Source organism: Lipotes vexillifer, unplaced genomic scaffold (assembly GCF_000442215.2).
Source record: "Lipotes vexillifer unplaced genomic scaffold, Lipotes_vexillifer_v1.1 scaffold1113, whole genome shotgun sequence".
In the NCBI taxonomy this organism is placed as follows: Eukaryota; Metazoa; Chordata; class Mammalia; order Artiodactyla; family Lipotidae; genus Lipotes; species Lipotes vexillifer.
In genome coordinates, this window is record NW_006777938.1 from 81,676 (window position 1) to 98,896 (window position 17,221).

Sequence of the window (17,221 nt, forward strand, 5' to 3'; positions counted from 1 at the left end):
GACCGGGGCACGAACCCGTGTCCCCTGCATCGGCAGGCGGACTGTCAACCACTGCGCCACCAGGGAAGCCCAAGTGAACCTATTTTAAGTTTGATTTTGAAAATTAATAATTCATACACTGCAGTTTTTTACTCTCATCCCATAATTCGGTTTGAAACACTTCTAAGTATTATGTGAACAAATATTTCACTTTCTTTTTACTTAAAAATCAATTTTTAATCTAAATTATGTTATTATTAATTGTGTTTTGACTATAAGTAAACATGAACATGAAGATGTATCCCTGTAAACATGTTCCTTTAACAAATACCCTGTCCAGTATATGTACTTGTCTCTCCACCCTCACCTTCTTCATTGATAAGGAATTTTGTTTTAATAAATGATTTAACGTCTCTTGATCAGAGGTACTTTTTTTTGTTTTTGCAAGAAATTATTGCTTAAAAAAGAAAAAGAATTTACAGTATGTTCTTACTGGTGTTGAAAGAGACTCTGTCTTTCAAGAACCACTGAGAAATTTTTCTTAAAAGTTGAAAGATCAGCTCATAAATTTGTGTATGTTAGTCCTCTCTAAGTACTCTTGAAGGGTTGTTGTTTGTGTTTAGTATATAGTTTTTAGTCTGTGGATATTGCTCTTTGACTTATGTTGCAGTTCAATTCATTTATTTTATTTTGTTTTCTTCATATAGATGACAGTCGAACTGCAAGCCAGTTGGATGAATTTCAGGAATGCTTGTCCAAGTTTACTCGATATAATTCAGTACGACCTTTGGCTACATTATCATATGCTAGTGATCTCTATAATGGTTCCAGCATAGTTTCTAGGTAAGTATGGGGCAGCATACTATTTTCTTACTATTTTCTTTTGCAGGAGTGTCTAGAATCTAATTGAATTTGAGAAGCAGTTATAGTGTTATGGTTAAGAGCCTCTGTTCTGAAATCCAGCTTGCCTGCCAATTTTTAGCTCTGCAGTCTTAGGCAAGTTTCTGAATCTCTTTAGTCCTCAATTTATCTCTAAAATGTAATGATTGTTAGTATCCGCCTCACAGGGCTGCAGTTTGTTTTCTTGTAATTCTTTTGTGTGATTTTAATGACAGGATGTGCTCTCCTAATAAATGCTGTCTCCTCTTCAGTTTTTTAGAAGAGTTTGTAAAGAATTGGTGTTATTTCTTCCTTACATATTTTTTACAGTTCCCCAGTGAAGCCATCTTGGTCTTGAGTTTTCTTTGAGGGAAGATTTTTAAATACAAATCCAATTTTTAGGAGAGATATAAGGCTAATCAGGTTATCCATTTCTTCTTGATTGAGCATTATTTTTAGTTTGTGCTTTTCAAGGAATTTGTCCATTTCATCTAGGTTGTTGAATTTACTGGCATACAAGTGTTTATAGTATTCCTTTATTATCCTTTTGATGTCTTTAGATTCTGTAATGATTTTTCCTTTCTCATCCTTGATTACAGAAATTTGTTTCCCTTTTTTTTTTATACTTAATAGTCTGGCTTAGAAGTTTTCAATTTTATTTTTCTTCTCAAAGAACCAGCTCCTGGTTTATTGATACTGTTTATTTTTCTGTTCTCTGTTTCATTGATTTCTACTCTTAACTTTATTATTTCCCATTTTCTGCTTTCTTTAGGAGTAATTTGCTCTTATCTTTCTTAAGGTAGAAACTGAAGTAATTGAGTTGAAACCTTTCTTCTTTTCTAATATAGATAATTTGTGTTATAAATTTCCCTCCAAGTGTTGTATTAACTGCATCTCACAAATTTTGATATGATTGATATCTTTTCTTTTTTCCAAATTTTTTTTTATTCTAATAAAATACACATGACATAAAATTTACCATCTTAATAACTGTTCAGTGGTATTAAATGCATTCATAATACTGGGCAACTGTCATCACCATCCATCTCTTTAATACTTGACATCTTGTAAAACTGAAACTCAGTACCCATTAAACAATAACTCCTTGTTCCCTCTTGCCCCTATTCCTGGCAACCACCATTCCACTTTCTTTGTCTATGATTCTGCCTATTGCAAGTATCTCATATAAGTGGAGTGGTGCAACAATATTTGTCTTTTTGTGACTGGCTTATTTCACTAGTGTGGTGTCATCAGTGTACATCCATGCTATAGCATATGTCAGGATTTCCTTCCTTTTTAAGGCTGAATAACATTCTATTGCATGTATATAACACATTTTGGTCATCTGTCTGTCTGTCAATGGATACTTGCGTTGCTTCCATGTTTTAGCTACTGTGAATAATGCTACTGTGAACATGGGTGTAAAACTATCTCTTTGAGACCTTGCTTGCGATTCTTTTGGGTATATACCCAGAAGTGGAATTGCTGGATCAAATGGTAATTCTATTTTTAATTTTTTGAGGAATTGCCATACTATTTTCCACCACGGCTATACCATTTTGCATTTCTACCAGCAGAGCCTAAAGGTTCCAATTTCTCCACATCTTTGCCAGTATCTATTGTTTTTTTGATAGTAACCATTCTACTGGGTATGAGGTTAGGTTTGATTGCCTAGATTTGATTTGAATTTCCCTAATGATTACTGATGTTAAATGTCTTTTCACATGCTTATTGGTCATTTGTATATCTTCTTCAGGAAAATGTCTTTTCAAGTCCTTTGTCCATTTTTAAATTGAGTTTGTTTTTTATTGTTGGTTTCAGGAGCTTTCTGTATATTCTGAATATTAATCCTTTATCAGATTTATACATATTTTCTCTCATTCTGTGGGTTGCCTTTTTACTCTTGATATTGTCTGTTGTCAATGCATACAGTTTAAAAATTTTTATGAAGTCTTATTTGTCTATTTTTTCTTTTGTTGCTTGTGCCTGTGGTGTCATATCTAAGAAATCATTGCCAAATCCCAAGTTGTGAAAAGAGTTTTATGGTTTTAGATTTAGGTTTTTGATCCATTTTGAATTAATTTTTGTATATAGTTTTAGGTAAGGATCTAACTTCATTCTTTTGCATGTGAATATCTAGTTTTCTCAGAACCATTTTTTGAAAAAACTGTCCTTTCTCCAGTGAATGGTCTTGGCACTCTTGTCAAAAATCCTTTGACCATATATGCAAGGGTTTATTTCTATGTTCTCTCTTCTATTCCATTGGTGTATATGTCTGTTTTTATCTATGTTTTTTGATTACTGTAGCTTTGTAGTAAGTTTTGAAATCAGGAAGTATGAGTCCTCTAGCTACTTCAGGTCCTTTGGAAATCCATGTGAATTTTAGGATGGGCTTTTCTATTTCTGAAAAAAAAGTCACTGGGATTTTGATAGGAATTGCATTAAATCTGTAGATCACTTTGGGTAGTATTTGACATCTTAACAATATTCAGCCTTCCAGTCCATGAACATGGGGTATGTTTTCATTTATATCTTAGTTTCTTTCAGCAGTGTTTAGTACTTCTCGTTGTACAAGTCACCTCCTTTGTTAATTCCTAAATATTTTTTTGATGCATGTGTAAATGAAATTGTTTCTGTAATTTTCTTTTTAGATTGTTCATTGTTATTATATCAAGGATATGATATTTTTCATTTTCACTCACTTCAAAACTCTTGTAAATTTCAAATTTCATTTTATTTTGACTCATGGATTACTGAGACATTAGTTTTCAAATATTGGGGTTTTCTAGTTATCTTTTTGTTATTAATTTATATTGTTTTTATTTTCATCATCTTGACCATTCTTTAAAAATTTTTAATAAATTTTCTAATATACATAAAGATGGAAAGAATATAATCCTTTATACAATCATCTCCCAGATTCATCAGTGATCCAAATTTTGCTATACTTGCTTTGTTTATACTCTTCATTCCTAATTTCTTTGCTTAAGTATTTTGAAGCAAATCCCAGGTATTAACGTCATTTTAACTGTATATTCTTAAGAATCTCTATGTCTTAAAATATGGATATTGTATAACCACGGGGCTTTATCACCTCTAACACAATTAGCAGTAGTCTCTTGGAATCATCAAATTGCTAATCTATGTTCAAATTTTCTAGATAGAATGAAGAAGCCTTAAAAAAAATGTTTTTGATGTGGATCAGGAATTTGACAATTTTTAGCTTTTTAAAAATTACTGAAACTACATGTGCTTTTCCATTTTCATGACTGAGATTTTTATGTATATGAATATTGATCTTGAAATTCAGGCCATTAGCTAAAGAGACTATTGCATTAAATCTTATTGTATTCAAGCTTGTTGTTTAACTTGGTAACAAGACAAAAATCATACATTTATATATTTTTCTATATGTTGGCAGTGTAAGTTTTCCTAATCCGGCACTGGAGTGATTAAAGTTTTAAAATGCAGTAAATTGTGGGTTTTGTTTAACTAATTAATTAAGTTAGTAATTAACCTATTTAACAAAAATTAATTGACTACCTAGTGTGGGAGAGGCTAGGAGTGTAATCATGAACAGGCCAGCTTTGATGCTTGGATTCAGGAGAGCTCTCAATTTTATTTCAGTGCCTTTATAGAAGAAATAATACTGATCTGGTATGTACACATTTACTTATAATTATATGGCTCTACCCAACTGAAATGTAATGCAGATTAGAACTCTGTTGTAATAACAGTTAATGTCCCTGACCATTGTGAATTCATCCTATATTGTATTTTCTTCTCCATTTAAAAATGAACAAAAAACCAAAAACAAAATAAAAATTTCCTTCTTAACTTCATATTACAAAAGCAGCATTTCTAGTTAGAAAATGTAAGATTGGTTGTACATCTCTAGGTATTCAAAAGAGTAAGAGCTATTCTTCATTCCTGAAAGCCATTTTAGCTTGATATAATGTAATTTTGTTTTTTAAAAAATAAGTAAACCTTGATCATATAAAGACATTTATATCAGAGTGCTATGTTTTCTGAGGCAGACATTTACTGTTATAGGAAGACAAGATTTCAGTTTAGAAATATAACTTACTGAAAGTGAGATTAGTTATATCAAAATATGTCAAGCAAAATAAAAAAATTAAAGTTACCTTTAGTTGTTTCATCTTCATGTTGACATCCATTCTTTTCTCTTATTTACATTGAATTAACATTTCTGAAGGAAAAATTTCCAATTTAGGAAGTTTATCAGGGAGAACGCTTGAAGAACTATAGTAGGCAGCAGCAAAGGAACATAGTATCCATAGTATTGAAGGGACTTTGAAACTTTCACAATCCTGGTGATTTTTTGCTTTTTCTAGTTTCTCACATTCAGACACATCATTGATAGTAAATTCATTTTAAAGACTTTTAGTTCCTTGCAAATTAGGACATTTAATGAATTTCTTTTGGAAAGAGGGGTGAAGACTTGTTAGAGATGACAAATAATGTTGAATTTGGTGCATTATTTCATTACATTGTAAAAGAAATTATTCTTACTGTAAAATTGCATGACATGTATTTAGTGTGGGTCATTTATTGCAGTGAGAATCTCACTGAGAGAAAAAGCTGAACCGGAAACTTTCACTTTTAAAATTTGTCTTCCTTTGCTTATGGATCACTTTGGGTTATTTAACACCATACTCATGAGTCCACAAGGTGGCAGCATTTGTTTACTTTGACAATGTCTCAGCTAATAGACAATAGACAAGGTATGGAAAGCAGTGGCTTATAGTGAAGTTCATTCTTATAAATACTAGATGGTCCTAGGTTAATGTCACCAAGTAATAGAAAGGATAGAGAACTTTTCTTACACATAGCAATAATGGAACATTTTGCATTTTTTTCTTGAATTAGGTATTCATGACCACCAGAGAGGAATGAAACTTCATTGTTTAAACTTACTGAATACTTAGTAGCAATGGCTGTTGAATTCTTGGTTTGAATGTTGCATACCTAGATTATTTTGGTTAAAATTGTTATACACTCCCTCTGTAGTTTATAGATTATGTTAACAGTTTTGCTTATATTTTCTCAAACTCTTAAAATAGACTTACATCAGGCATTAGTAAATTCATAAGAAGAAAATGATAATATATTGTGGCATTTTTTTGCTGCTGGTAATGTAGTGTTTGATTACTTTTCTTCAGACACCATTGTAAGTATTTTACATGACCTTGTAAGTATTTCACTAACTCATTTAATCTTTACTGTGGAGTAAGGCATTGCTATTAATCTCATTCTACAGATGAGGAATTGAGGTAGAGAGAAATTTTCTAACTTGTCCAAGATCAACACAGTGCTAGTAAATGACAGAACTAAGATTTGAACTAAGACATTCTGGGCCCTGTGTTCTGCTGTTCTTTTGTCCCTTCAGGATCTGTTGAAATCTTGGGAAAAGTTTCTGAAAGCACTTTACTTTTGAGACAAACAAAAGAAGTAATTCTTTTGAGTTTCTGATACTTTGTATCCCTATTACTGTCTTGTCTAACTTGGCCTCGATAATGAAAATTTTTTATTTTTAATTTAATGTAGATATGACGTTCCAGTGTCACTTTTGCCATAGTTTGAAAGTGTTCAAGTTAAATATTTATTTTTTTTGCAGTAGCCAGTTATAAGGATTGTTTTTTTTTTACTAAACTTCAGTTTATAATGACAGTCAGTGCTGATCCAGGTTTAGGGTACCTTTTAATATATGCTTTATTGTAGAATGCTGTGAGTTTTAAATTTGTACTTAAAAATAGGTTGTCTCCAGGTAATTAATTACTTGGTAAGGAAGATGTATGACTTTTAGGATGACTTATGCACTTCTCTTTTTGTCAGAAGATATTTCTGTTATTGTCTAAAGAGTTATTGGGCCATCTGGGGTTGAAGAGAAATGGGAGGAGTGGGAGTGCAGAGGAAAGGATTTTTTTTCTTCAGAATTTGGCCCAGGACCAGTTTTTTAAAGCAGTAATTTAAAAAAATTGTGTTCTAGGCTTGAAGCTTCATCAGGGAGGGCGTCTTATCTGCCTTACTTCCCGCTGCATCTCCATGCCTGGCACATGGTAGGTGCCCATTAGTAAATAGTTGTTGAATGAATGCATGAATGAATGGAAAACTTGCTGCATGCTCTGGGAGGACCCAGAGCAGGCGGGGTTCTAGCAGTTGTCTACCTTAACCTGCTTTTACATATTTGCTTTCTGATAAGTATTCCTTTGAAGAAAATATCCCTAGGCTAAAAAAGAAGTCTGTAAATCACCAATGACACAAGATAGAAAAATAAGTTAATGTTAACAACTTAAAATAGAAGCGTCCAAGATTGTCAGCATATGTTAGTGAGTTTCCTACTTCTGTGACAATTCAAGATACAGGCTAAAGATGAAATACACACAGTCTAAGTTTAAGCGTTAGAAATTGCCACATCCCCTCTCTTCCCCATAGCCTCTTTCCTATCTTTTTCCTCTTCTCATCTCAGTTCCTCTTATTTTTCCTGTTTATTTTCCTTTGCCCTTGCTTATGCTGAGGCTTGTCAGTAGTACATAGTGAAACCATAAACTCAAATCATTTTACGCTTATTACCACAAAGAAAGTGTTAGGCTAGCGTTTGAGATTTTAGTAGACTAGTAAGTTTGTCACTAATCAGAACATAAAACAGATGCCTACAACAAAGGCTTGGAATTAGAATGCTGCCTTTTATTCATGATAAAATTATTTACCTGGAGAAGAGTAGAGTTTGTTAACCTATGACTCTCTTCAAATAATCAAAGTAAAAGAGGAAGTAGAATGGTTCTGTTTGGTACCAAGAGATAAAAGTAGGACTAATGGCTGGAAGCCACATTTTAAGGTTAATATAAGGAAGATCTTTGCAGTCAGCAGTGTGTAGAAGTGGAATAGGCTTCATCGGGAGGTAGTTGCCGTATGCTCTTCTTAGTTTTTAAAACTAAGCTCTAGTTTTTCTTTTCTTTTTTTTTAATCGAGAAAAATTTTCTGCAATCCTGAGATCAGTTATATGTATATGTTCACCTGTATTTTTCTAGGATATTGTTTTTGTTTTAATTTTTTAAAATTGTACCTATTCATAACAGATACTTTAAGTGCTGAGAGTACAAATAAGAGTGATACACAGAATAGTGGAGAGACAAACCTATAAGCCAATATATAGAATAAAGTGTTTTAAGTGCTATGAAAGCATCTAGTGGGTACAATATGGAGAATGGATTTGAAAGAAGCAAGAGCAGGAATTAGGGAGATCTAATATATAGGTGATTGTTGAAACTGGCCAGGCATAGCATCAGTACATGATGATGGCTTGTGACCTGTACTAGGGTAAGGTCAGTGGGGCTTAGGTGAAGAAGTATTTTAAAAATATTTGGGGACTGGGGACTTCCCTGGTGGTCCATTGGTTAAGAATCCTTCCTTCGAACGCAGGGGATGCGGGTTCATCCCTGATCAGGGAGCTAAGATCGCACATGCCCCGGGACAACTAAGCCCATGCACCACAACTACTGAGCCTGTGCACCACAACTAGAGAGCCCAGATGCCACAATTAGAAAGCCCACACACCACAACTACTGAGCCCACATGCCACAACTAGAGAGAAGCCCATGCGCCACAGCAAAGAGCCTGCGTACTGCAATGAAAGATCCCACGTGCTGCAGCTAAGACCTGATGCAGCCATGAATAAATAAATATTTAAAAATATATTTGGGGACTAAGGTAGACAAAACTTGATGATTGATGGGTGTTGTCCTTGAAGGAGAGGAAGATAGCTTCCAGGCTTTAAGCTTGAGGAGCTCGGCCGAAAAATATTGGTGTTATTTACAGAGATAGGGATACTGGAAGAAGAGTAGGTTTAAAGGTAAGGAGGCACATGGGAGATTATGCATAGGCTCTTTGGTTGTACAGAGAAGAGGTCTATGAATATGGGAATTTGTACAGTTGATAATTGACATCATGGTTGTAATAGAGCTCCAACATTTAAAGATCAGGTAGACGAGGAGGAACCCGTAAAGCAGATCAAGAAGGTTCTCAGATGAAAATGAAAAGTAGGAGAGTTTATTGCCATGAAAACCAATGAGGAAACATGAGATAATTTGTAAAATTAGATCATGTGCAGGATTGAATCCAAAGCAAAGTAAGACTTTTTGCTTTCATTAGAAGGGAAGATACTTCCTCCTCCATAATAGGAGGGAAGGAGAAGAGATTGGGTTCAAAGGCAGGCATGTTTGTATATTTAGTGACAAGGAGATAAAGGAGTTCTTAAGAGTTTATGCTTTATCCATATGTCATCTCAGAGTGACAGGTAGAAAGGGTGGTTAGTGTTCATGTTTGACTGTGAAAGAAAAAGATATTAGATGACAAAAATGATTAAACTTAATGAACCGTGGAATTTAAACTGCATACTGAAGGAAATAAAGATAGGAGAGGTCTGAGAAAGAGGCAGAAGTGGTGGAATCACCTTTGTAGAGGACAAGAATGAAGAGTTGTGAGAATAGAGAGCAAGTGGCGGGGGCGGGGGTGCTATGGAGACTGTGGTCAGAGAGGTATTTGCACCTTTGGCAGGGAATTCTTATTCATCTTTGTACTTGTAACACTGGGTAGTTTACCTGATATCTAATGGACTCTCCTGTTTGTTGACTCAGTTGTAGAATAAACTAAAATGCAAGGTAAAAAATAAATAATAAATGCTTGTGGGGATCTGATAAAATGCTGAGGGAGTTGACTAAAGAGGGAGTTCACTTTAGGCTATGACTTTCAGGTTCCTGGAGGTATTTGAAGTGGTTCTTTTAAGTTTTTTCTTCTGAATTTCTGTAGACTATTATTTCTCTACTTGGTTTTTAACATAGGAAGTACCATTAATATACTTTCTGCTGTTACTTCATTGTGTTCAAAATCCTGTCTTTCATAACGTCTTGCTAAAGTTTGTGGTGGAAGTAGTAATTGTGGTTAAAGGCTGGCTGTCATTGTACTTGCTTAAGTTTAGGGGGAAGGTAAAGCTTGGTTTGCAGCTTCTCTGGATAAAATATGTGGAGGAGAAATAAGGGAATGTAATTATTCACACGTGTTGAATGATAGAGACCACCGCTATAGGGGAAGGCCTTTGTAAATCTTTATAGTAAAACTACTAATTTGGAATGGGGACAAAGAAAACCAATTTGAATGAGTGAAGTCTCATGTAGTTTAAAAAAATAATTTTATTTATTTCAGCTATCTAGCCTAATTAGCAGTAGTTTCAATTCATCCTTTTAAAATGAGATGAAATGAGAACTTATTTGAAATTTTTTAGCATTTTGTGTGGCACACTATAACTACTAAGTAAATGTTAGGCAATATTCTTACTGTTTCAGACTTACCAACATGCCTAAGGACAGTGGTTCTCAAACTTTGGTAGGCCTCAGATATAGCTGGAGGGCTTGTTAAAACACAGGTTGCTGAGCCCACTCCCAGAGTTTCTGATGCAGTAGTCTTTGCTGGGGCCAAGAATTTCTAACATTCTCAGGAGATACTGATGCTGCTGGTCTGAGACAGCACTTTGGGGACACTGTCTTAGGTTAAGAGCTTTACAAAGAAGATATTTACTTCCAGTAGAAGAAATTTACTTCTAATAGGAAATATTTATCATTTTAATTCTTTAGGAGAAGACCATCATTACTTATTTTTTATAGGTTTTGAATCAAAGAAAATAAGGTTAAGAAAAAAACCATTTAGTCTGTAGTTTCCTAACCAATAAGTTGTCATAGTGTGCTGTGAATGGGTTGCATTTGTACCAAGACATTTATTCCTTCTGTTCTTGGAACAGTTGAGTGAGGGCTGGGTTGGAGAACCAGCTTATAATCAACTGTCCTAAGGACAGAGGGGATTAATCACATGTTTAGCTTAATTTGTTTTACCTGCTGCACAGTGATAGGGAAACTCTAGCTTAGAGAACCAGGAACAAATAAAGTATCTTATTTTCTCTCCAAGTTGTTGTAGTAATTTTTGGTGAACAAAGTTTATGGTGAAAATTGGGATTGAGGTCTTTAACATATAAAATATTGATATTTCATGTTAATAATTAACCTGCAAAGCTGAGTTCTTAAAAGGAAGCCTACTCTTACTCTTGCGGGAGGACCATCTCACTTTGATATAGAAGTGAGTCACTGGGCTGCCAGTAAGTAGGGTACACATTTTGGGGGGGTTGAGAGGGAAGTTTTGAACCTTTTAAAATTTGAAAAAAATATGTTCTTAAATGTAATCTCTTTATTCACTCTTTCTTACACTTTTGACTTAATCAGGAGGTTATGTAGGGGAGGAAAAATCCTTTTCCATCTACTTTTCTGAGGTGTTGGCTGGGATCCCTATAACAAAAGAAAAACAGAAGTTTATTAATATTTATATTTCATATATACATGGGAGAAACGCAGGGAAGTGAGTAACTCATAGAGGTGGCTTAGAACTCTGGCTTACATTGCATCTTTAACAAACAACAATAATCCGTAGAATAAAGACAGGACAGAGGAAAGCAGTTTTAGGCTTCCAAGGACAGCAAGCTGTGGGAAGGTAAATATACAGAGGGAACTAGTTTGTTTGCAGATTCCTCTAGTGCCATCTGTGGGCTTTTAAGAGTCTAGAGTGTCCAGTAAAGAGCATTTATACCCTGCTTTTAGGCAGAAAGAGGGGAAGGATGGAGAGAGCTTTTTCTTCATTTGCTGCCTTTTAGTTGCCTTCAGCTCAAAATAATTTTTATGTCAAAGAGGCCTATTTGGGGGTGACATTCTGGTTTCCTTCAAATAAAATCAAAGTCTCTGTCCATCTTGTCACTAGTGTGAATTTAGTAGGACTGCAGTTTACTGCAACTTAGAAATAACTGTGATATCAGTATACAGAAAACAATCTGGTGAAGTGTTTTATAATATAAATATTTGACAAAGGCAACTTCAGTGTACCATTATTTGCCTTAGATGTGGTAATTTGCCTATATATTGCTAACATCAGACATTTAAAACTTAGGTAAGAATTGGCTGTTACTCTAAGAGCAGTTGTACACATGTACTATTTTGATTTTTTCCCCTTTATCTGAGTTAAATCTACTGTTCATAATAGTTTGATATTATGCTCATACTTCACCTATACAGAATTTAACCTCTGGCAGTCTCATATGGCTGAAATGTAGTCAGTAACCAAGGCTGAAATGAAAAATTAAAAGGCTTTAGAACAAAATAAATGCTATTAAATTAATGACTAAAGCTCATACATTCACAAATGGCCAGCTTCTTGGGTTACTTCATGTCTATTGACTTTTTTATATACAACCCCTGTAATCTTAGTTGTCTGGTTTGTGTCTCTTCAAATTATAAAGGGAAGGGAAATTTCAATAGATAGGTTCAATGACAGCAGCAAGAAGTGATAGCTCCTAGCTTGACAAAGGGAAGAAATGATGAAATTGCAAATAGGAGCTAAAAAATAAAGCAGTTTGTTTCCATTTAATATGAGGTCAAGTGGTTTGCCGTATCTAAATAGATTCTGCAATCACTGAGATGTAATAGAGTGAGTGTGGTAACTAATGTCAGTAGGGCTGTTCACCTTACTATGCTCAGTGTGTTCATATAAAGATAGTAAGGAATATATTACATTTGACAGATTACACTCATAGGGAATCAAAAGTTGGTTCTGAAATGTATTTAACTAATATTTACTGGGCACATACTCTGTCTTAGCGCATTAGACACGTATGTCTATAGACAATGTCCAGAAAATACTATTCTATTATCCTTTAAAAATAATTTTAAATGTAAATACTGCCATTGGTATAAATGTATTATGAAAAAATTCATATTTCTTTGTAATTACTTTAAAATTTTTGGTATTTGTAAGTTTCAAGCTTTGCACTGGTTTTATTTATATAAAAGAAGACATTATGAATAAGAAAAATACTGACTTTTATACCTAGCACAGGAATCAGCAAACTATGGCCCATGGGACTCGAATTTGGTCCATCACCTATTTTTGAATGGCCCATGAACTAAGCATGGTTTTTATATTTTTAATTGGTTGAAGAAAATCAAAAGAAAAATAACATAATGATGTACAGTAACATGACTTATAATAATGACATGAAATTTAAATTTCAGCATCCATAAGTAAAATTTTGTTGGAACACAATCATGCTCATTCCTTTACATATTGCCTGTGGCCGATTTTGAACTGCAACAGCAGAGTTGAGTCATTTCAGTAGAGACCTGCGCAGCTTCTCTGACCCTTTTACGGAACAGGTTAGCTGACTCCTGACCTCGTAGATTTGCTGAGGCTCTAAGGACATACTACTACATTTGATTAAAGTTCTGTCATATTTGGGGGGGCCTTAGTGTGTCTATGGGAAAAAAAGGGGTTTGTATCAGATTTTCTGATCTCTTAGTGATGACTAGCTATTTTATATGCTTCATATTACTTAGCACAAATGATCAGTCACTCAGCCTGTCGATTGGTTGAGTGATAACTACAATTTTTTTTTTTTTTTTTTGCGGTACGTGGGCCTCTCACTGTTGTGTCCTCTCCCATTGCGGAGCACAGGCTCCGGGCGCACAGGCTCAGCGCCCATGGCTCACAGGCCTAATTGCTCCGTGGCATGTGGCATCCTCCCAGACCGGGGCACGAACTCGTGTCTCCTGCATCGTCAGGCGGATTCTCAACCACTGCGCCACCGGGGAAGGAAGCCCAACTACAGGCTTTTAGTACTCTTTTAATAGCAAATCCTGGTTTGTTCAGCGGAAAGTTTCCTATGTGTCTTTTAAAAATTATTTATCAAGTGGAGCTGAAAAATGCCTTGAAATGAGACAAAAGCTTGCACTATGATTAACTATATCATACTAATCTTGAAACACGGATGCTTTTCTACTACTAATGGTTTTTGTGTTTACATTCTTTCTCTTACCTTTTCCTCTCCCACATTAATAGGTAATTTTTGTTGATAGCATCTAAAACTATAAAACACTGTTCTTTGATCCATCCTTGAGAGGGCTTAATTTGTTCTGTTATTTACATAACTTAAGTTTAATAAATGTAGAATCACAAATTGGGTAGTTTTAAAAATCACCCTTGCTGAGGTACAAGTTACATACAATGAAGTGTTAAGTTTTAATTTGGGCAATTGTATAAACCACAATCAAAATAGAGAACATTTCCAAAAATTTTATTTCCTGCCACTTTGCCTTTAATTCTCCAGACTCCTGTCCCAGGCCACTGGTTATCTGCTTTCTGTCATCATAGAATAGTTCAGTCATTTTGGGGTTTCTTATAAATGGAACCATACAGAATGTACTCTTGTGTGTCAAGCTTTTTTAGCTCAGCGTGTTTTGAGATTCATCCATGTTTTCTGCATCAGTAGTTAGTTAATTATTTAGCAATATTCCATTTAATGAATATTCCACAATTTGTTTATCCTTTATGTGTTGATGGACATTTGAGTTATTTCTAATTTTTGACTATTATAAATAAAGCTGCTATGAATATTCACATACAAGTCATTTGGATATTCACATTCATATTTATTTCTCTTGGGATTGAAATTGCTGGGTTGTATGATTAGTTTGTGCTTAACATTTTAAGAAACTGCCAAACTGTTTTCCAAAGCGATTCAGTTATTTTAACATTCCAGTCAGCAATGTAAGAGAGTTCCATTTGTCCCAAATCCTCAGTAGCTCCTGGCATTGTCAGTCTTTTTATTTGTGGGTATATAGTGATATTTCCTTGTTATTTTACTATATGTTTCCCATACGACTAATGCTTTTTAATGTGCATATTGGCCATTTGTATATCTTTTATGAAACATCTATTCAAATCTTTTGCCCATTATTTAAAAATCAGGCCCTTAATATCATTGAATAGTGAGAATTTTTTATGTATTCTAGATATCAGAAATATGTATTGATAGTATTTTCTCTGAGTCTGTGACTTGCCTTTTTATTAATGGTGTCTTTCAAATAACGTAAGTATTTAATTTTTATCAATTCCAGGTCATCAGTTTTTTAAAATGATTTAAGCTCTTTCCTTCAGAAATGTTCACCTGCCCCAAATTGTGAAGATTTTTCTCCTTTTTTTCTTCTATAATTTTAATAGTTTTAGCTTTCACATTTAAGTCCATAATCCATTTCAAGTTATTTTTTTTTAATTAATCTATTTATTTATTTTTGGCTCGTTGGGTCTTTGTTGCCATGCATGGGCTTTCTCTAGTTGCAGCAGCGGGGGCTACTCTTCGTTGCGGTGCGTGGGCTTCTCATTGCGGTGGCTTCTCTTGTTGCGGGGCACAGGCTCTAGGCACACGGGCTTCAGTAGTTGTGGCACGCAGGATCAGTAGTTGTGGCTCGTGGGCTCTAGAGCGCAGGCTCAGTAGTTGTGGTGCGTGGGCTTAGTTGCTCCAGGGCATGTGGGATCTTCCTGGACCAGGGCTCGAACCCATGTTCCCTGCATTGGCAGGCAGATTCTTAACTACTGCACCACCAGGGAAGTCCACAAGTTAATTTTTATTAGATTGTGAAGTAGGGATTGGAGTTCAGTTTTTCCCCCAATATGGATATCCACTTGTTCCAAGCATTATTTGTTTAAAAGATGAATTTCCCATTGGCTTCTATGTTTAAAATCAATTGAGCAGATATGTATGAATGTACTTCTTGACTCTGTTCTATTGTATTGACCTATATGTCTGCTCTTAGACTGGTACCACACTGTTGATTATTGTAGTTTTATAATAAGCCTTTAAATCAGGTAATGCAAATCCTACAACTTTGATACTCTTTTTCATAGTTGTGTTTGCTATTCTAAATTCTTTGCATTTCTGTAAATATTTTAGAACAAGAGCTCTCTCCCTCTCTCTCTCTTTTTTCTGTTGATGGTTTGAAAGGATTAATCTAGTAAGAGTCAAATTTTCTTTTTTACATTTTTCTTCAGTGGTTTTTGTCTACTTGTTTCTATAAGAAATATGGGATGAGTTTCTGATTTTATTAAAGTCTGTCTGGCTAACTGATATTTTGGGGACACACTTTTATATATTCATTATGAAATTTTTTCTAGATTGTACATTTTCACTTCAGATTAGCCCTCTGTAGCATTGAATAGTTTCTTTTTATCATAGTTATATTGTTTTGTGATGAAGCATCACAGCAGTGACATTAATGATTTAATATTGTAACCTCATTGGTTGCTTGTAAATGCTACCCAAGGATACAGAACTGAAAAGTTAGATGTATCTTCTACTTCAATTTCAAAAGTAAAGAATTGGAACTTTTACTTGCATATCGTTCCCTCCACTTTACTAAATATAGACACATTGCAAAAAGGACAAAATGTCATAGTAGCTTGGGGACAAAAGATATTTTGTTTTTTAACTATTGTATTTTGCTCTAGTAGATGTTTTTATAAAATCTTTCTGTTAATCTTTGCTTCATAAGTTATTTTCAGTTTTCCAAAGTTCTCTAATAAACACCATCTATCATAGGATATTGTTATACTGTGCACAAAAAGGTGTTTTAGGACAGATGAAGAGTCTACAACTAAGTTAATTTAAGTGAGTATAAATTATAACTTGCTGTAGACTTAGATGAGAAAAATTTGATAATCAGTATATTGATCTTAAAGTGCCTCAAGTTGCATCTTTAAATTTTTATTTATTTATTTATTTATTTTTGCGGTACGCGGGCCTCTCCCATTGCAGAGCACAGGCTCTGGACGCTCAGGCTCAGCGGCCATGGCTCATGGGCCCAGCCGCTCCGCGGCATGTGGAATCTTCCCAGACTGTGGCACGAACCCGTGTCCCCTGCATCGGCAGGCGGACTCTCCACCACTGCGCCACCAGGGAAGCCCTGCATCTTTCATTTTAAATGCTTCAGTAGAAAGACATTTTATCAAAGTGTAAACACTTGGCATTCACAAAAGTGTTCCAGAATATATGTCAGATAGCGTACATATTTGTTTTAGCTATTCAATGATAGCCAGAGGGGACAGAAAAATTAAAAATTTAAAAATAGTTGTTTTAAAGCAAGATCTTGTGGCTTTATATGGGATTAAAACTAAAACCAGCAGCTAATGAAAATAATCATACAAATATATATGTAGACTTTAAATGTGGCTTCACTTTAGTGCCTACAGAATCAATTCAATTATATCCATTCATTCAAGACAGGGGTCAATAAATTAAGACCTGCAAGCCAATTCTGACTCACTGTCTAATTTTGTACAGCAACAAGCTAAGAATAGTTTATATATTTTTAACATGTTGAGAAAATATAAAGAATAATTTTTTGTGACATGTGAAAATTATATGAAATTCAAATTTTAACATCCATGAATAAAGTTTTATTTGAGCATTGACGCTCTT

General features: G+C 34.4%; 1 protein-coding gene across 4 annotated transcripts in view; it reads left to right on the top strand.

Annotated features, from left to right (window-relative positions):
- The window catches only part of COP1 (COP1 E3 ubiquitin ligase), a 229,072-nt gene that overhangs the window by 80,953 nt on the left and 130,898 nt on the right, over nt 1-17,221 (top strand). For all 4 annotated transcript variants that reach the window (XM_007451361.1, XM_007451363.1, XM_007451362.1 and 1 more), the window contains one exon: nt 687-822. In XM_007451361.1, coding sequence (XP_007451423.1) covers nt 687-822 — 136 coding nt within the window. The remainder of the gene's footprint in view (nt 1-686; nt 823-17,221) is intronic.